A 20,664-nucleotide genomic window follows, 5' to 3' on the forward strand; every position below is an offset into this window, starting at 1 on the left:
CATGATGAGGGGGGGGCAATCAAGTGGCACAATACAAGTTTTGCCTTGGTGCAGGACGGTGGTTCGGTCCAGCTCAGATCGTTTGGGTGGTGGCCAGGCTGTCCAGCAGCGTGCAGCCCTGGCTCATCCTGCACTCGAGCACACAGGTGGCTTGACAGGGGCTTGGCAGCACTGCCCATGCCCCCGGCACGCTGGCGTGGCGTGCATGAGGTGAGCGCCCCAGCAAGCCCTGCTGGCACACTCAAAGCACCTGCTGTGGCTGCGTGTCCCCTTCACTGCTGTGGGGACCCCAGTCCTTACCTTTGTACTTGGTGACGACGGCCGAATTGACGCTCAGGGGCTCCCAGAAGGTCACCTGCACCGAGGAGCTGCTGGCCACGGAGAGGTGGACGTTGGTGGGGGCATCCGGCACTCCTGGGGACAGAGAGTGCACGGACCACTACAGCGAGGACCGTCACTCTGAACCCCTCAGTGTCCCTCCCCCCGCGACCAGGGACACATTCCTGGAGCACTCACCCCCCGTGCACCCATACAGCGAGCCCTGGCTACAGGGTGCGGGGATCCTCTGATGGGTGCTGGTACAGCCCCATGCCTGGACCATGCATGGCCCTGCTCCTTCCCCCAGCGTGGGGGCTGCCCCCCAGGACCCCAAGCCCTCCTGTGGGCACTCACGGGCATGCTCAAACCCTGCCTTCATGCGCTTGTAAAGCCTGTATCGCCACTCCCAGGCCTTGAGCTGCTTCTCCTTCTCGGAGCAGTCGGTGTTGGGCGCCTCATTCACCACCTGCGCCATCAGCTCGTTGACGCGCTGCTCCGCTTCCCGCACCAGCGTGGAGAGATGCAGTGAGCGGCTCTCCAGGCTCACGACTGTGGGGTGGGTGGGCACGGCCGGGGGTCCCGGGAGGGGAGCCAGGAGGAGGGAAGAGAAGGTGGTTAGGGCAAGCCCAGGCTCTGCTGGCACCAAGTCCGCACCCCGAGACCCCATCCGCCCCTCTCTGTCCTGCTTCTGGGCTCCACTCGAGTGCATCGCTCCACCTGAGCCCCTGCTACAGCCTGCACCAGTTTCTCAGAGCCCAGTGACTGCTTCCCCACCCGGACCCCGCTGCCTGGGGTGTCCCGCTCCGCCAGGTTGGAGACCCAGGTGATGGACACGGCACGGCTCCCCCACGCCAACTCACAGTGTGGGCTCTCCTTTCCTCCCGCCTGCAGCAGGGCCCTGGCGATGGGAGCGTTGTTGGTCATGATGGCGATATCCAGGGGCAGTAGCCCCTCGCTGTTGGGGGTGTTGAGGTCCAGCTCCTCGGGGCTGTACTGCTTCAGCAGCTCCTGGACCCTGTCTAGGTCCTGCAGCTCCACAGCCTCGAAGAGGGCAGCATTGCTCTGGAACTGGGAGGAAGGAGAAACGCAGGTCAGCTGAGCACGGGGCACCCTCCTCCACCTCACCAAACACCCTAGCCCCTCACCAGCACCCCACAAACCCAAACAGGGCAGCCTGGGCTGGTCCCAGGGGCTCGGGAGCATCAGCTCTTTGCAGACACAACTGGATGATGCTGAGCAAACACCCAGACCAGCTCCAGCTGAACTTGCTCCGGGGCGGCTTCACTTAACGCACTCTTGGGCTTCCACCCAGGTGACAGCATCGCCCATACATGGACCCTCCATCCCTGTCTCCCCAGCCACAGCAGCGCTGGATGGAGCCAGCGGGCACTGACCAGGTAGGACTTGCGGAGCTTCTCCTTCTCGCCCCGCCCCGCCAGGCTGCCCTCGTCAAAGGACGTGTAGTTGACGCGGAATTTCCCCGACAGGTTTCGGTAGAGCCTCTTGGCCGCGTTCGGTGAGGAAGGGCCCGGTGGCTTCCTGGCCTGCGCCAGCTGCAGGTCCCGCATCTGCTGCGTCATTTTAGGGGAGGTTGACCTGGGAAAGGGCAAGGAGGTGTGGGGAAATGAGGCATGGAGCATGTGCCAGAAAGGCAGAAGCACATCTGCAGCGTCGGGACCAAGGCATGACCCAGGAGAGCCAGAGCAGTGCCGGGGCAGCACTGATGTGAGCGGCTGCAAGGTAGATGCCGGAGCCAGCAATGCCCTCATCCACCTGTTATCAGCTAAGGCCAGTCCTTTCCCCTCCCCATCACCGCTGCTGGCCCTGCGGGGATCCCGAGGAGCTCGTATGAACCCTGCGGGTGAGGCATTTCCTTCCAGACCCAAGGGCCGGTCTGGCCCCACACTGCCCTTGAGCTGGGATGCCCCAAGCAACCTCAGGCTGCTCAGTTCTGCAACCGGTCCCCATCCCTCACACCAGGGAAATCTCTTCTTATTCCCAGTCTCCACCACCCAGCTCCTACAGAGATGGGCTGCCCCATCCGGGGCTGTCCAGACCCCCTTGGCAGTGGGGGCCGCAGGGACCGACAGCCCCCCCAGCCCCATGCTCGGTGAGTGCTGCCCACCACACACGGCTTGGGATGGCCTCGTGCACCCTCTCCACTTCCATCCTTCTAGCAGGGAGCCACCTCCTGCGCTTAGCGCCATCCCTCAGCCCTCTTTGGAATGTGACTTTCCTCAGGGTCTTTATGCCAGCAAAGGACACCCTCTGAAAGCGAAGCAAGAGCAGGGAATGGACAAAAGGCCGTTTCTAATGGCACCGAGACAACGCCGAGTCCCGATGGGGACTAGTGACCCCCAGTCTCCTGCTCACCAGCAGGCTCCACAGCTGCTCCTCACCTTCTCCATCCACATTGATTAAGCTACAAAATCTTTTCTCCACTCTAATTTTGATTTCTACTTCAAATGGCCATGATAAATATGTACAAGTCACTAGGAAAGCTGGCATCTTTTCTTGGCTTTCCAGAGGGGGAGCTGCTCCTCTCTCTGCAGCCGTGACCCTCATGTCCCCACCAACACCTCATCCCCACCGGGCAAAGTCCCTGGCTTCAGTGCGAGTGTGGCCTTGCTGCTGCGTGAGGCTTTTGCCCATGAGTCATCCCTTAGAGCAGTGAGGGTTTTCACTGGCGTCAAACATCTGATCCCCTTCTTGCCGTAGCCCGTGGCACAGTTCCCAGACAAGGAGCATCAGGTCTAAAGAGCATTTAGCACAACTATGCTTAACAGTTTCTCTCAGTTTTGACCTCATACCCCCATGTATAAGGTCAGATATTTAGGAGCAAGGTCTTCCCTGTATCACTTTATTGGTTAAATATCAAGCAAGGGGTAAGCGTGATAAAAAGCATGACAGTTGTCTAGAAGGTCATGCCAAAATGCTACCACGAAGCTGTGCCTGTGATGATGATGTTTATAGAGCCATCATCAGGAGGCAGGATATTAATAACAACTTTACTACGTGCTCTTCCTCGTCATGATTTCAGATTAGGCACAGTGGGCTGCAGAAGTCCTTTAATGATTTTACCTTTTATTACTGTGATATTTAAAAGCGGAAAACGATGGGGAGGTTGGCTTCTGCCAGTCGCTCATCTCACTAGCTTCAGCCTACGGATTTAGAGGTCTCGAGTGTGGCCCAAGCCACAGTGTCGAGTTGCTGCCCTGGATTCCTCCAGGGATGGGCATTATCTGAACGTAAGTCTTTACAGATCAGATGGACAGACAGTGAGCACCAACCACATGAGCTTCAGGTGGCAAGACACCCCTAAGCAACCATGCAGAGGTTGGTGAGATCTGTGCAGCAGGGTCCTGCTGGTTCTGGTGGGAGGGGAAGGGGAGCAGCTCTCCACCAGGGGGGCATCACCCCATGGGGAGAGACGTGCGCAGCACAGGGAAGTGCTGGAGAACCAGCCCTGGCTCACTGGGACCTGCCCGGCTCTAGATGCAGAGTCCTCAGCTTACGGCCGTGCCAGCCTGAGCACATCGTGTTTCATCATGGTCATGGAGCAGCTCCTGGCATGGCCAGTGCTGAAGACTCCTCATGCCAAGAGGCTCCGCACACGGCACATACAAGCCTCTACAGATGGCAAATACAAGACCCCAGATACCAAAGGAGCAGAGAAGCATCACACAGTTTTGCTGTCACTGGTAGACAAAAATTAAGAGAGAAAAGCCACCCGTGCCTGGGCAGGCAGGGCACTCTGGCAGGAAGAGGCAACCAGGAAGACAGGTCCGGACCCACGGACCAAGCCCAAGAAGCAAAGTGCTGTCTGACATACTTAGGAAAGAGAAATAACTGACTCGAGAGACTCTCCAGCAAAACCTTGCCTTTTCTCTTGTGTATAAGAGCTCCCTGCTGCCCAAGTCCTCCTCTCTCCACCTCCAGCTGCGGCTCAGAGGGGAAGACAGCTCTTTTAGCAGGTTTCTTGACAAGGTGCCCAATTCCTCTGCGGTTCCCATTCATCCAAGGAGGCACCAAGGTTCTCCCACATCAGGAAAGGAAGGAAGACCCCCAAAAGTACTCCCCTGGAAGCTGGGTGAGACCCTGTTGTAACAGATCCCTGCTCCATCCATGCGTGCAGAATCAAGGTTTAAAAAAGGAGTGGTGCTTTGGAGCAAAAGCAATTTTTTCTGCCAATTAAAATATATGGCAAATGACCCAGTACAGGCAGACTGCACAATTTGGAGGAAGTTCTCTCAGAGATGGTAGAAACAGAGGTGACACAGAGAAATTTCTCACTGTTTTCCCTCATCTGATTTGCTTTTAATGAGAAGTAAAGAGACGGAAATTATTCAGAGCTCAGGAGTGAACATCTATCTATACTAAACCGGCTGCCCCAAAGATAAAAGAGTGTCCTGCCCTGTGGTTATGAGTCATCTGGACTCAGTGAAATAGTCTTGATTTATCTAGAGCTAAACTTTGCGGTGGAGCAACTGATAGCTGAAAACAACACCCACAGATGTTGTGCCCTCAAGGTACGACCAGCCAACACCAGCTCGCCCCGATGGCAAAGGCCCATCCTGTGGGGAGGTGGTTGGAGGAGGTCCCACCTCCTCTGGCTTTATAGTCCCAGTGCAGCCGAACTAAATTTATCTCAACCACAATCAGTTCTTGTTGCTAATTATTTACCTACCGACTGCAAACACCGCAGCAGGGGACGGGTGCTTTGCCTGCCCCAGCAGTTCAGTTTTCTGGCCGTGGGATGTGTTTGCACCCATGAGGGAGGTGGTGTGGGCATCAGGTCTGCAATGCCATAAATCCATGTACCAGCAAGCTCCACGGAAAAGGCTGAGGTTCTGCTAAAGGATGCATTGGGGCTGGCCAGACCCACCTCATGAAACCAATGTAATGAGGATTTTTTTTTTTTAAAGCACATGAGGATGGATGTGCACAAGACAACTTCATTTTATCCCTCCTTCTGCAACGAACACAAGCAAATTCACTGGGTAGTTCATAACGTTGTGGTTTCTGCATATTCTGGGTTTTAATGTTTCCAACACTGCAGATCTTGGCCTAGTAAACAGTGTTAATAATTGTTGTAATTATATGATTTTAAGTGCATTTTGTTTAAGGGCGTAGCCTCTCCGAGCCTCCAGCAGAGAACCAGTCCATGTCAGACAGGGCTGCTCTGTCCCGCTGGCGGAGCCCAGACCCTGGGCTGGCTGGAAGGAGCCCTGCCTGCCCCGAGCCCAGTGGGACCCTTCCCTGAGCACCCACGGGGATGGCCCATGCCAGGCACCCGCTGCAACAGATGTGCAAACCCCAGGGGGACTTTGTCCTCCCTGCCGCCACGTGCTCCCATCTCAGGGACAGGGGCTGGAGGTACCTGGACAGGCAGGCAATGACCATCCTGCCTGGAGGTCACGAGATGTGGCTGCTGGGGACCACGGTGGCCATCCCGCACCACCTCCCACCAGTGGGAGCCCGGGCTGTGAAAAGGTTCATGTGCAAGCGATGCTGCCGCTGATGGCAATGGCCTTCCAGCCAAAAACCGAGGCTGCCCTGTCCCCGCCACCCCCCATGCTGGCCGTGGGAGGTATTAGCTCACGGGTGCCCGCCCGTGCTGGCAGCGAGAGGGCAGACTCCAGCCCGCGGCGGCAGACATGAGCTCAGCATCACGCTCCCATCCTCGGGGTCAGCGTGGGCGGCTGTCACTTCAGGAAGCTGCTCCCCGCCGTCTGCAGCCTGATGCAGCAGAGAGAGAGGCCGCGGGGCTCCATGCATGAGAAAAAGGGAGCCCGAAGGATGGAGCATGAAAGGTGTTAATGCTTTGAAAGGATGAGAAGGCTCGGGGCATGGAGGAGGAGAAGGACTGGGTCCTTGCAGAACTCGTTGTAGCCTCGTGGCGCTGTGTATGTCAGTGGTATGTCAGCACAAGCTGCCAGGGATGCTTTCCTGAACTGCGATCCAATTCAGTCCATAGGGTTATCCAATGGAGGAACAGGCAAAGGACAGGAGAAGCCTAAAAACCAGTTGTCAGGGAGAGCCAACCCCACCCAGCCAACCTCACCCCAAACTGGGAGCTTGCATCAAGAGATCAGCTGGCAAGATCAATACACAGGCTGTTTCCAAAGAAATCTGAGCGCGAGGGGTCTTTCCTCGTTCGAGCACACTCAGCCCGACCCCGCGGCCAGGGCCACGCTCGCCCTTGGCGTGCACAGGGAATCACACGTTGTGGCCACAAACACTCGGACACTAAACACTCCACAGCAGAACCCACTTGAGCTCCTAACAAACAAAGGAGCTCTGCTTGGCTCATGGGGACACGAACCAGAAGCGCAGCGTCCAGCATGAAGAGGACCTGCTGATGCGCTCGCATTTTCCACTCTTTCTGTCTGAGCATAAGCAATTTTTCAGGACTGGGGAAATAGTGGATCCAAAATGGAGCACGAGTAGGGAAGTCCTTCCAAAAGAATGGGATTTCATAACCCACCAAAAGGCACACTCAAAAACTAGGACAAAATGCTGTGCTTAGCATCCCTGCAAGGCGGCAGGACTCACTGTGCGTTACAGCACACCAGTTACCCATCCTGAGGTGTACGGACCTCAAAGGTATTTAAATATTGTGCAGTGACCTGGCCATGCAAAGATGGAGCAAAACACTCCCGCTCCACGGAAACATCTGTGTGCCTGGAAAATGCACTTGCTTATTGAAACCTGGGTCCAGGGAAAGGCACCAAACCAGACCCAGGGCTTTGTTTGTTTGTTTCCTACAGATTTTCTCTTTTTTCCCCACTTGGCAAACCCGCTGGGTTTTGTTTTGAATGGAGCCGAAACGAGCATGCCTCTTTTGTTTAGCAATAACAACTAACTTATATAGATCCCGCTCCTGCCAGTACATTTTTGTTTGAGCTCCAGAAGCCCAGCACTATTAGCCCAATGCTTGGAGGAGCTCAGCGTGGTGCAAGGCCAGGAGCTGCTGCACAGCACCCAGGTCAGTGCCGGGTGTCCCCGAGCATCAGGCAGCGGTTTGGCAATACTGGTATGGCTGCACATTGCCTCTGCCGTCTCCACACCCGGCACGCTGCGATGCATGTAGGTGCTTCTTGAGGAGCTCGCGACCCAAGGCAGCAAGAGAGTGGACCCCATGGCCACGCAGCCCACCACATCATGGCACAGCATTGGATTCGGAAGCTGACTCCCAGCACCTTGGTACCAGAATAAGCTGGAGGACAAGAGCACATCCTGGGCAAGATCTGCAACATCCTGCCAGCGTTCAGCGCCCTGCACCTCTGCAGGGGAAGAAGTGGAGGATTCCCCCACGGGAGCAAGAGGGGGTCAGCGTCATGCCTCATCGTCCAGGCTGTTCCCTGAATCAGGAGGCTTTTGCATCCCTTGGGGAATGCTCGCACTGGGAGTGCAGCAGCTGCAGCGCGTGGTGAGGACCCCTTGGGATCAGCCCTCGCTCGGCTGCCGGAGGGGCTGTGGCAGGGAGGGAGCATGTGTGCTGGACGCGTGATGTCTCGCATCACAGGGCCAGTTGGTGAGTCGGCAGCGTTCTCCCGAGGCACGGCCATGTCCCCTGGTGCAGCACAGCAGGGAAGAGCCTGCCCGCACGGCTTGCCCCCACTGCACCTCCCTCTTAAATCACAGGCTCTGCATCTGGGAGAGATGGAGACTTCAGGACTCCAAGAGAGGGTTGGAGCCAACCAAGTAGATCACTTGCTGACAGTCTGCGGAGGCCTCCATAAAACACCTCGTTTCTGCAGGCCCAGCAGTACATTTGGGGGAGGAAGGGAGCAGACGCTCGAGCAAATTCTGCTGCAACATGATAATGCTGCTGCTTCTTTATTTTCTTTTTTTTTTAATTAAGCATCCCAAACACCATTTTTAAGTGAGCCCAGAAGGAGCCTGTGGGTCAACCCCCATTAAAATATGACCAAAATCAGACTTTCAGTTCCTCGGTCCCCTGTGACAGTCTGCCATCACAGTCAGGACTGCACATGCCATAGTCACAAAGCAGCACTGTCCTGGTCGTGCCCACACGCACGTATCCCTCCTGGGCAGCTCCTGCCCTGCCTGCACACACACCTCACACGCAGCTTTGCCAGGACGCCAGGACACTTCTCCTCAGTGACCACACTAAGGGACAGCGTGCAATGGCTGGCTGTCTAGCCACGGCAGACGATGCTGACAGTACCATCAGCCCACGAGCACCAGCCTTGAGCTGCTCTGAAGGGGCCACCGGCTGGCACAGCCTGGCTCTGGGCTCCCCGAGTCATCCCTTGAGGAAGGGGAAACATAAAATCCTAGAGGCTCGCATGGGCTCCGTCCACGGCCCCGGGTCAGCAAGGAGATGCTGGAGGGGAGAAGCAACATGCACGTCAGGCCCTTGGCTCTGCACCCCGGCCCAGCTCCTCTGGCTTCACTGTTTTCACAAGGATTTACCCCAGTAGAGCTCCTGGCCTGCCCTGCCTGGAGGCTTGCACCTAGAAAAGCAGAAAGTCTGCTTTTGTGCTACCAAATTTCTGTGGGGATCGAGCTAAGCAGGTATGTGCATTACAGACCAAGGGTGTCCCTGCCTGGAGGGGTTCACCAGCCACTGCTCAGGGTGCAGCATCCCCCTGTCACCAGCACCGCTTGTCCCCAGGGCACCTCCCAGTGCCAAAAGCCCCCGATGCCTCCCCTGCATGGGCACTGGGGATGGCAGATCCGCCATCGGGAGCTGCGCTCAGCCCTGGGCTCCCACCTCCCAGCCAGGGTAAACCCTCCTCGCTGTGCTCCCCACAATGCCAGCCTTTAATTGCCGCTTGACATTAAGTATCTGAGCAAGGAAGTCTTGGGTAAATGTTCTTGCCATGGGAACACACAGTGCTGAGTCTCTTTAATTACATTGTTTTTGTTTGGCTTTTTTTATTAGTTGTGCTGTGGCTTCCCCTCCCTGACAGGCCAGCGAAGCGCACGCTAAATATGGCTGGGTTTAACGTCCGCCGTGAAACCCGAACCGCGGCACCAGACTGGCTGGGCGCCGGGGCAACCCGGGGTAAGCCGGGGAACCAGGTGCAAGCCAGGGTTACGCGGGACACGCATTCCAGCCGCCGCAGTCCTGCTCCGGCCCTATCCCCCCCCATCCTGTTCAAACACCCGCCACCGAAGCAGCTCAGAGCACAAACACCACGCTCCAAAACACCTATGCATCCTCCTCTTCCTCGCCCCACTAAATCCTGCCGGGAACACAGCCTCGCCCTTTACTCCACGGACCCCAAGCTGCCCCGTCTCCATCACACCCGTCATTTCCACGCTGGTCCCCATCCCCCCCATCTCCATCACACCCATCACTTCTGCGCTGGTCCCCATACCGCAGCGCCCTGCCGCACACCTGCTCCGGCCACCTCCGGGCTGCCCCTCGGGGCCAAAGAGCCCTCTTCCCGCCGGCCATGCCGCTTTCATCTTCCTCTGCCCCCCTTGTTATTTTAAAGGCATTCCAGAGGATGCTGTCAGGCTTGGATGTGGTTTGGTTGGGTTGTTTGTTTTCGTACTGGAGGTTTTATGATCGCATTGGGAATGAGCCCTAATTGAGCTGCAATTCGAATTGCAGTCCGTGGGTATTTGTTTCATTTTTGGAAGGGCTTAAACGGCAGCGCAGCTTAGGCTGGAGAACGCATTTGGTTTTAACTGGAACCTGATGGAGACAGGACTGAGCAGGACAGGCTGCTCCGAGCTGTGAGCGAAGCTCATGGGGAAGCCCTGCGCGCCAGGTACCCACGGCAACAACAGGCAGCGCTGGGTGCAACCACAGCCCTGTGACCACCTGAAAACCCTGCCACTGCCGGGCAGGAGGCAGACGGAGCCAGTCCTCCGGTGCCGAGAGCCAAGCACGCAGCCCTGGGGCCTGGCTCGGTTGGGGCTTGCAGCCGCCCTGCAAACCTCTACGCGCTGCAAACCCCTGCGCCCTGCAAACCCCTGCCCCCTGCAAATCCCTGCCCCCTGCAAACCCCTGCGCCCTGCAGACCCCTGTGCCATGCAAACCCCTGTGCCATGCAAACCGCTGCCCTCTGCAAACCTCTACACTGCAGGGTCTGTGACCTTGTGCTCGCCCAGCACCCCAGAGAGGGAGCTCAGCACCGCTCCCCAGGCCGCTCGGCCCTGAGGGCTGGCTGGGTGCTCCTTGCTCGAGTTGGGAGCTGCCTCCAGACCCGAGCTGCTTGCAGGGACTGCGCGGCAGAAACAGACAAGACCTAAAGGTCAGCGCCCAAATTGCCCTTCACAGGACCTACGTCGGTGTCAACTTCTGCTGACCGTGCCCCATGCTGACTGCCAGAACTAGCAGTTCAGCCCCAGCACGCAAAATGTGCCCGATGCTTCTGGCACACGCAACCAGCTGGACCTTTGCAGGTAGGGACGGGAGGACAGACAGATTTTCAAAGCACAGAGGGACCGTCCGAGCACCTGCTCTGCATTGCAACGGTGCTTCCTCCAGTCCTTCCAGGACCTCACAAGCCCGGATGCTGGAGCAGGTCAACGGTGCTTTGGGAGACACCCCCGACCTGCTGGCACCATCCTGCCTAAATCAGACTTCCGCATATTAAAAGCGGATGAGCAGTGGGGACTCACTGCCCCTCTTTCAGGAAGAAATCCTATCCCAGCTTGGCCTGCCAGGAACGAGCACTGCTCTGTGCCACAGATGCATGTGTGCCAACTCTTCTCGGGGGTATCAAATCCAGAAGCTGAGTCATATGACGCCTGGTCTCAAAGATCACTGAAGGTACAAGGAGGGGAAAAAAAAATCTCTCTGTGGGGTCGCATGGCCCCAGCTTGGACCCAACCAGAGCAGAAGGTGGATGCTCAGTGTGGGAATACTCAGCCGTGCGGCCGGAGCCCTGCTGCCATGCTGGGAGGAGTGAGAAGGGATGCAAGACCACACTCATCCAAGCTTGGTCCCATCCCCTCGCTCGGGCCGAGGAGTGAGAAGGGATGCAAGACCACGCTCATCCAAGCCTGGTCCCATCCCCTTGCTCGGGCCCTGACACCCACTTCTTGGAAGGGAGCGGGGCAGGCTGCTGGAGAAGCTGCTGTGGCAACCCCAGCCTGCGCGGGGCCAGCGGCTGTGTCTGAGCACCGTCCCGATGGGAGAAGGGGCCACGGGGGCTGGGATGGCATTGCCCCAGCTCCTCTGAGGGCTGCTGCCATGTACCGCACCCCATCGAAATGCCCGGGAGCCCCCGGGAGCCAGGAAGAAGCACTAACTTATCTTCCCCTGTGATGGCTCAAGCGTGTGCGGGAGGAATGCCCTGCGTTTCAGCATGGCCTCACACCAGGACAACACCCCGTACTGCCTCCTCCTTACCCTGCTGAGACCCACTGGGGCTCTCCCCCCCTGAGACCGCCACCTCCGCACCGCTGTGCCCCCCTCCTGGGATGGTGAGGCTCCGCAGCCCCACGCACCCAGGCCCCCCGCTACAGTTCAAATGTTGGCTCAGCTTCTCACTCTGCTCCAAACAGGGCTCCCAGAGCTGCATCCCCGCCGGCTGGCCCTGGAGCTGCAGCTCACCCCGGCACAGGGGCAGAGCCACAGGCCGTGGGGGCTGAGGCCTACAGACTCATCACAGCAGTGAGAGGCAATCAATTTGAACCCAGACCTGCAGGAATGACAAGCAAATCCTTTACCCTCCTGCGCCACCTGGTGCCACCAGGAAGAATATGCTAGTGAGATCCAGCTTTCATCGGAAACCACCTCTTCTCCAAAACCATGAAATTGTAGAAAATTGGCCCAAAAAGGACTTCTGGACATCATCTAAGCTCACTCCCCCATACCTGTGTCTGGTCTCCATCCCCAGCCAACTACATCCCACCCATGCTTCGCAGCCCTCCAGGGGACCTCCCCAGCCCTTTGCTGGGATGGCATTTCTGGTGAAAACCCACCTCCAGTCCATCGTCCTACCCAAGCAATCCAGCTAGATGGGGACCAAGCTGCCCAAGCACGCCGAAGCTGCACAATGGAAACCAGCACCACTGGCTGAAGACTTCCAGAGCTGCACCCAAAGGGGTTATAAAAGGCAGGCCACAGACATTGATCTCGGTGGGGAGGAGGAGACGACGGCCAAGACACAATGGAAGAACAGACAAATGCACACACCCGGCTCCAGAGCTGCTGCCCAGCTGGTAAATGTTACTGGAGTCAGAAAACCCCTTTCCTGCTGGAAGGCAACCAGCAGGACCCAGCCGGCAGCGCTGGGCACGCTGGCCGCTACCCACAGGGTGTCCCTGGCACCACTACCAAGCCCAGCCACCCCTCCATTGGGGATCTCCTTGGACTGCTGGTGGCATGTCCCAGGCTGGCTTCCCGTTTGGCACAGCTTCATGCCAGGATTTGCTCCCGGCTCGCTCCACAACCAGCTCCCTGCCCAGCACCCACTAGGGTCTTCTCCTCTGACAGGAGGGACCAACCCCACCACGTAGCCCTGCTGCCAGTGTCATGCCAGCACCACCCAGCACAATGCCAGAGGAGCTCATTCACTGCCACCCAACTACACTCACGTATGCCAGAGCCGACCCTCCCTCCATGCATCTCCAGTGGAGTCAGGGTCCAAAGGCTGCAGTCCAAGAGGAGAAGCCAACTTTTTTTTTGCCATTTTGCTAGAAAACACCCCACAAGAGCTCAAGTGCTTTTGTAACGGCAGTAGCTGGGGAGACCTCATCACCAGCCAGGCCTCCTTCCAGCCGAGGCTTGCCTGCTGCCTCCATCAGACCAGAGCTTTCCCACCTCGTGTGTCACTTTATTCTCCCTCTAGCTCCAGAAAGCTTTAAGATACCATCAGGTGGAGAAGCTCAAGCTAAGGATAACAGAGCCTATGGAGGAGTTGTTAGAGCCCCCAGGACAGCAAGTAGAAAAGATTTCCACCCTAATATAAAAGAGCAATGTTAAAAATAATAGTAATCACCAGGTCAAACCTCCGATCATCAGGACACGCTCATCCATCCATGCATTGATGTGACCTGTGCTGCTAAGCACACCCATGGGAGAGGCAGGGGTGCAAATGCCCTTTCCCAAGGTCCCACAGGACATGGGAGCACTGGGAAACACGCTCTCCTCTCATTGAGCATTGCCTCAGCTTCTCCTGGTCTAGAGACAAGACACTGCCCAAGTCGACCTGAGCTCTGTTCCTTGCTCTACCACTGAGGGCGAGAGGCAGGTGATGCCCACAGCCAGGGCCTCAGTTTCCACGCATGGGAAACGGAGTTAAAGACAATGTTGTCTTTTGTAAAGTGCTTTGAGACTTGCTAATGAGGAGCATCAAAAACCACTCGGGCTCCTTGCACTCACCACTCCTGACCTGAACTCGCGTGGGCAAGGGGGTACCTGTAGATATGGGAACGGGAGGTGTTCAGTGCGGCTGGAGAGCAGCGGGTGCAGTGGCCAGAGTCCCTTTACAGAAGATGGGGACTTCAGCCAGCCCCTGAAGAGCTCTTCTAAGCATGCACAACCATGCTTTCCAGAGGCTAACAATTTGACCAAATCTGTGTTGATTTCCACCAGGAATGCACCAACCCTGCCAAATTTCAAGTCTCTTTTCCAAAGCATGGAGGCACCAGAAGGCCTCAAACAAAGAGACGGGAGGAAAAAAAACATTTGGCAAAGCTACCATTTTTCCCCAACCTTCTGCTGAAACTTTAAAAAAAAAAAAAGGAGAAAGTTCAGCCTGAGGCAGAGCGAGCATGGAAAAATTCAGCCCAAACAGTTAAAGTCTGGCAAAGGTATAAGCAAACAAACTTCCGCTGGAAAGTGTTATACAGCCTTAACAACAGGCGTCTGCTGGCTCCGTCTACAATCAACATGTCGGGTGAGACGTGTTGCCCCTCGCCCCTCCACGGCAGCACGTGAGGATGACTTCACTGCAACACAGAAGAGCGAGGGTGGCAGAGGACAACGGCTGCAGGTGGCCCTGGAGATGGGAGGTGGCAGCACAGGGTGAGAGGAGACCACTCCGACCCCAGCACCTCAGAGATCTCTCAAAGCACTCGGGAGATCCCTGTTCACATGGTTACACCGAGCACGAGCTTTGAGCCAGACCTAAACCGCTTGGCCTCTTCCGTCACCAAGAGGCTGTGAAACATCTCACAGAGCTGGTGGCCTCAACACACAGCGGGTGCTGCTGCCTCCTTCCTCCCCCTCGCCATCCTCTGAACAGCGAGGGGGGCAGCAGAGGCACCCTCATGCTCCTGAGACACCCTGCTCATCCCGCCGTGCCCCTCACCCTGCTTCTCCTGGCTGTGTGCTGCAAGACAGCTTCCTTGGGACCAAGATGCTCACGGACCTGGACAGCCCCTCTAGGTGCCCACTGCGTCCTGGCACGTGCTGGCCTGGGATGCCACACCTTGTCCCCTGTGCTGACGCGGGCTGGCTCAGGCTGCAATCACATCTTCTGATTTACTGTGCCAAAAAGCCCTAAGCCCAGAGGGTTTCTCTTCCTCTGTTACCCCCCGATTTTTCTGGTGACAGCCCAAATGATGTGGCATGCACACAGATGTGGAAGCTAGCAAGCGTGATCTCTGGCTAAAATGTGGGAGCAGGACGAGGCAGGGGGATTTAACTCTTGTCTCTGTCACAGACCACCTGGGTGACCTTGAGCAGGTCACTAAAGCCCTGGTACTGCAACGGAGTGCCTACCATCCCCCCTAAGAACAGGGAGAGCAACAGTTACGGCAGCATGGTCCCAGCGTAGCCCAAGGGATAGCTCTATCCGTCTGCTGGCGTTTCTACCTGGGGTGAAAAGCAGCTGCTCATGCAGCAGATACATCCTCCACGGCACAGGAGGAGGATGAGGTGAGCATGCCGGTGCATGAGGAAGGCAGCCCTGGGTCCCCATGCAATACAGCATCCTGTTCCTGACCTGCCTGCATCGTCAGGAAAGAAAACGGCCAAAGAAACTCCGTGAGTTCATGTGAAGTTCACCCGAGTGGAGCTCTGCTCCATGAGCAATACTGCTTTTCTGCTTGCCACGAGCCTTCCAGAGCTCGTGACTGGGGCAGAGCAGGGCCAGGAGAGCGCTGGGAGGATGGGACCTCTTAGCAGCATCAGCCTTCCACTTGCACAGAAAGCAGGCAAGTGCTCCACCGGCTTATCCACCTCCTTGCTCAAGGAGCTCCAAGAAGACGCTCGCAGCTGAGGTTCCCTCAGAAGACAGCCCCTTGGACAGCGAGCAAGACACCGGGTGTAGACAGGAAAAGCAGGAGCATTAGCTAAATGTCACGCTGGCTTATCTGTGTCCAGAAGCAGCCTCCTTGCTTCCCAGGATTTGGCCTGCTGCTTCGCGGGATTTCAGTGCACAGGGAAACCTGACACAACTCTCCTAACCGCAAGCACTCGCCTGGCGCGGGGCATGGCAGGACTTGGCTCCGAGCTGCCCCCGAAGCACAGCAGTGCTGGCAGCCCGGCTTGCAGCAGGGAGGATGGAGCAGTAGGTGGGCTGGCTGCCCACAAGGGGCATGGGGCAGTGACAAGGCGCCCCGGCAGCGCCTTGGCACGTGTTAGACTTCAGATGACCTGCTTGCTCACCAGCAAACCCGTGCCTCCACCCAACTTCACTTTCTGACAAGGACCAGAGGCAGAGCAGTCCCTCCCAGCACCAGAAACCCAGCCAAGCCTCACCGGGCTGTCCCTGCCCTCGAGGCTGTTCCCTGGCACAAGGTAGCAGAGACTGACCCACCGATGAGTCTCTCCTTCAAGGCCTGCATCTTCTGATGTAGGCCAGGCTTGCAGAAAGGCTGAAGGCTCCATCACACAGCAGGAGCGAGCACCCTCTGACTCCACAGCCTGGTGCACAGTGACATTTAAATTCAAAAGAATTTGTTTTAAGATTATACCTGCCCACATCTCCCCAGACCTAGAGTCATCCGCCCACCTCCACTCCTGCCACTGCCTCTGACCAGAATAACTGCCTCCTTCTCCTCCGCTTTGCAGTCCTAAACTTACAAAGCCTAACAGTAAGCTCGGCCTGCGAGCTCCGAGCTTGAAGCCACCCTACATCTTGTCCCTGTGGCTGGGGGAAAGGGTTTGCCAGCAGAAGACCCCAGTTACCAAATGTCCTAATACAACAGCCAGCTCCTTCATCAGTAGGTCTCAAAGTGCCCGAGAAAAGAGGTCAGCATTGCTGTGCTCCTTTTAAAGAGTGAGAAACTGAGGCACAAAGAGGGACAGATCTTGCCCTCAGTCACTCAGCGGGCCAGGAGAAGCCAGGTCCCCTATGCCCCGGGCCAGCGCTTCATCCCTGGCTCCCAGCCCAGGGCACTCTCCTCCATGATGGGTGAAGTTCAGAAACTTTGATGAGTCCATTTGAGTTGGGAACTTCTCTCCTCATCTGGGTCATTTCTCCCCTGGCCACCTTAGCAGTTAGATGTGGAGCCTGCAGGTGGAGAGGAGAAACAGGACTGCGGGAAGAGCCAAGTAACCACACTGCCAGATCTGCCTGCAGTCCCTGCCATCTCAGAGGCTGCAACAACACCACACTCAGAAACTTGTAGGGTTTGCATGGAGAACATCAACTCAACAAGCCACAGCATCCCGCCGAAGGTGATGATGGCTTCTCTTGGGGCAGTGGGCCAGAGTCAATCCTGATAATGCCAAGAAGAGATGGTTCTGGGAGCTCTGCTCAGCTCAGCAGCTGCGCTGGTGGTCATGCTTAACAAATGCCACCACATAATGTCATATGTTCATTTTTCAAAGCTCAGAAACAGCTTTTCACAGCAGACCATCAGTATGGAGCCTGCCCTGACTTCAGGCAGGAGAGATTTGCCTCCCAGCGACTAACTGGTGAGTCCTTACAGGCCCTGTTGGAACACTTCTTGGATGGAAACCAGACTGTTGGAACAGACCTGGAGGGGGCTCAGGTGAATCTCCGCACCATGGGCAGAGTGAATACCATGTGCAGTTTCTCATGATGACGCTGGCAGCTGCTGCCAGCTGTCCAATTCCACTTTGGACAAAGTAAAGCATGAACCTCCTCCACATTGCCCAACAGCTCTTTGTGGCAGAAGATCTTCATCCCCATCCCACCCTCCCTGTTAACAGTGCAAATAAAGGCAACAGAGGCAAAGTGGGACGGGGAGAGGAATGGCCCTGGGGAGTGAGCTACTGCAGGATGCACTGGGGTAGGTGAATGAATATGTCAACGCTGGGGAGAACAGGAGGAAATCTGGAAGTGAGGTGCAGAGGGGAACATAACTGCTTCTCCCTGACCTCCACCGGGCACGAGGCTCAGCAGATGTGGAGTTCACCTGGGCTCACAAACCTTCCCTGAAAAGCAAGCAAGCAAGCTGGCAGAAGAAAGGTGGGTAAGAGGGATGGGCGTGAAGCAAAGCCACGGGGAAGAGTATGCAGGTAGCAGGAAAGACTCAAGCAAAGGTGGAGAGAGATCCCAACACGGGACCTGGTCCTCGGTGTCCCAAGTGTCCTGGGCTGACTCCTACCTCCAGTTTGGCCTCCTCGCTGAGTGCTGCCCATCCTGCCAGCATCTAAGCCAGTAGGTCCAATATTGACCTGGCACCGAGAGATGCTCTCCAGGAAGATAAACAGGAGGTTCCTGAAGCTCTGGCAGGCAGAATTGTCTCAGCCAGTAAGAAACTAAGAGCAGAAAAAACCTATGCAACAGGGACTACTGCTGTTTAAGGGACTCAAATACCTTGAAAGTGACGGCTCTCAGGACTACCTGGAAACGTTGATGCTCCTGCATCTCCTGAACCCGGTGTCCCTGGCAGCATCAGCAGCAAGACCAGCAATCCCATCTGCTCCCAGGGCAAAGCTGTCCCCGGGGCTTGGGGAAGCGCAGCCTCGCAGCCCCAGGGCGAAGCCAAGCCTGGCAGCCCCAGGGCCGCGGCAGACTGCCTGCCTTGCTGGGACTGCTCCAGACTCGCGACTCATCTGCACTGCCCTTCCCCAGGTGTAAATCGGCTCACGGAGAAGCCAGGTTCAAAGCCAGTGGGTCCGAAGACCCGACCACTAGTAGGAAACCAGGACTATTATCGATATTCCCACTAAAAGAAATATATTGAGATATTTTTTGTGTGGTGGCTAAGAAGACTGGGAGAGCTTAAGAGCCTCCAAATCTAGTGCACTGACACTATGGGAATACCAGCTGGTGTGGAGAATCCATGGGGCCATCAGGAAGGGCTTGACTCACACTACGATTCAGACATCCATGAGGTTTCCGCTTCATACCAAGGATTGTGGCATCTCTGCACTTTCCCTCCAGCATAACCATGGGGCTTCGGCTGCCTACTGTACAAATCCAGGCAACTGGCACTTTCTGGGCATGGACACATCCATGGAGAAGAACCAGTGGAGATCCTGCAGGATGAAGAGCATCTTCCACACTCCTCAGCAGGGACAAAGGCATCCATCCTGCTTTGCAGATCCAAGCCATGGGAAATGGCAGAGAAATGATGAGAATAAAAGAAAACAAATCAGGCAAATGGGGACTTGACAGTGTTAGGTCTATGGTTGGACTTGATGATCTTAAGGGTCTTTTCCAACCTAAATGATTCTGTGATTCTAAATGGGCTATTTGAGAGAAATCAAAGCGCGCTGAGGATAATGGATATGCTGCACTGAGAAATAATCTTAGTGGGGCTTGGAGGTACCAGCTACCAGCAGAGGAAAGTGGCCAGGACAACACATCAACACAATATTTTAAATTTGTCTTTTAAATAAATGATACTTGCTTCCTGTGCTCTCAGTGAGGAAGGGATCTGGCTGATCCTAGACAGGGAGAACCTGGAAATCAGTCTTCTCTGAACATTTTCCTTCCGCCACTTTCCCAGAGAGCTCAATTTTTCCTCCTGAAGTGACATGAGAAACAAATGCAGACAGGACCGCTGGACCTGCTGGAGCCAGCGCCTGCAGCACCAGGTCACAACACTGCACACACAGAGGATCCGGCCCTTGGTCTCCTCCCAACCTCTCCAGCCTCATCGTAATCACAAACCGAGCTGCCTTTCCCCAGATGAGGATGAAACCTGGGCTGATGGAGGCTTGTGGCATCAGGAACAGACCCTACAGATTTGGACGGCCCTGAACTCCCCCTGTGCTGCCCTCCTTTCCCACCCACACCCGTCGGGGTGCTCCCAGCTCCCTGTTGGCAGCACGGGGCGGCAGAAGTGGAGCTGCATGGACCGCGACTCATCTGCCATTGCAAAGCCCTGTCCGGGCTAAGGACTGGCTGCAGCAGGAGCATCGGCATCACTGTGAACAGCAGTTACCCTTAAGCCTCTATCTGTTTGCAGATGACTCATAGGTAATGAGGATAAAAGGTGATTTTCCACAAATAAATAATTCCTTTCAAATGCTTTCCTAAAGGCAAACACAACTTTCAGGGAGGTATTTTGAGGGCTCCCTCCTCCCCATTCCCATCAGCAAGTCCCTCACAGTCACTGGTGAATCACTGTCCCACCAGCTCTGCGGGAGGGCAAACTCCTGCTCCCTCCATACACGCAGAGGCACTGACCATGGCCATCCTCAGGGTGCCGGGGATAAAGCCAAGCTCTTGAACCACATGCCTATTTCAACACCGAAAGCTCTGGGGCTCCCTAACTGGTGTCCACCTTGCCCATGGAGAGGTGTCCTGGGAGGGTGGGGGGATGGCGGCACCGGGAGCAGGCAGCCAAGCCCCCCCCCTCCTGCCCCGTCACAGGGGGGGTCTCCACAGACAGGGCTGTCCTTGTTCGCTGGGGCTGCAGCTCCTCTCGACCGCATTTATCGCCCATAAACCGACTTTCTAGCAGCCTGCTGATGGCAACGTCAATCTGCCACGCCGGGGGGAAGCTCCGGCTGCCCGGAGCCCTGGGGCAAGGGGCCCTGCTGCGGGCTGGCTCCCTGGGTAGCCGGGACGCCCCGGCAGACCACAGCGTGGTGTGGACGTCCAGCTCCCATACTGCTAATTCAATAAGTCACAGATACCATGACTTCATAAGGCAGAGAGGCTCCACAGCTATTAGGGGAATTGGGAGCGGGGGGAGGAGGAGCTGAAATGGAGAAGGGATGGAGACGGGGAGGGTGGAGAGGGGGAAGCTAAGACAAGCAGCAGAACAAAACATCCCATAAATCATGAGGAGCTGCTGAAATACCAGAACAAATGACCCCATAGCTTGGCCATTGTTCCCGAGTGAGGGCTTAAAGCGCTCCCAGTCGAGACAAAGCGCCTCGCGTTTCGTTTCAACGCCGTGCCGGCCCGTCCAGGCCCCACGCTCAGCACAACCGAGCCGGAGGCGGCTGTGTTTCACCCTGGATCAATGGCCAGGACCGGTGGGATGGGGGAGGCGAAGCTTTCAGCAAGGCTGGCTGCCCCACCCCCCCGCCCC

The 20,664-nt window shown here is 56.6% G+C and overlaps 1 protein-coding gene across 1 annotated transcript in view; it reads right to left on the bottom strand.

The window, feature by feature from the left end:
• The window catches only part of LOC103919686 (ankyrin repeat and fibronectin type-III domain-containing protein 1-like), a gene marked incomplete at its 3' end in the record, with an annotated part of 187,168 nt that overhangs the window by 12,128 nt on the left and 154,376 nt on the right, over positions 1-20,664 (bottom strand). Inside the window, exons 6-9 of the mRNA XM_009327232.1 lie at positions 1,713-1,914; positions 1,179-1,386; positions 673-867; positions 301-414 (exon numbers count right to left, since the gene is read on the bottom strand). Of these exons, the coding sequence (XP_009325507.1) occupies positions 301-414; positions 673-867; positions 1,179-1,386; positions 1,713-1,914 (719 nt within the window). The remainder of the gene's footprint in view (positions 1-300; positions 415-672; positions 868-1,178; positions 1,387-1,712; positions 1,915-20,664) is intronic.

Source organism: Pygoscelis adeliae, unplaced genomic scaffold (assembly GCF_000699105.1).
Source record: "Pygoscelis adeliae isolate BGI_AS28 unplaced genomic scaffold, ASM69910v1 Scaffold461, whole genome shotgun sequence".
NCBI classification, from domain to species: Eukaryota; Metazoa; Chordata; class Aves; order Sphenisciformes; family Spheniscidae; genus Pygoscelis; species Pygoscelis adeliae.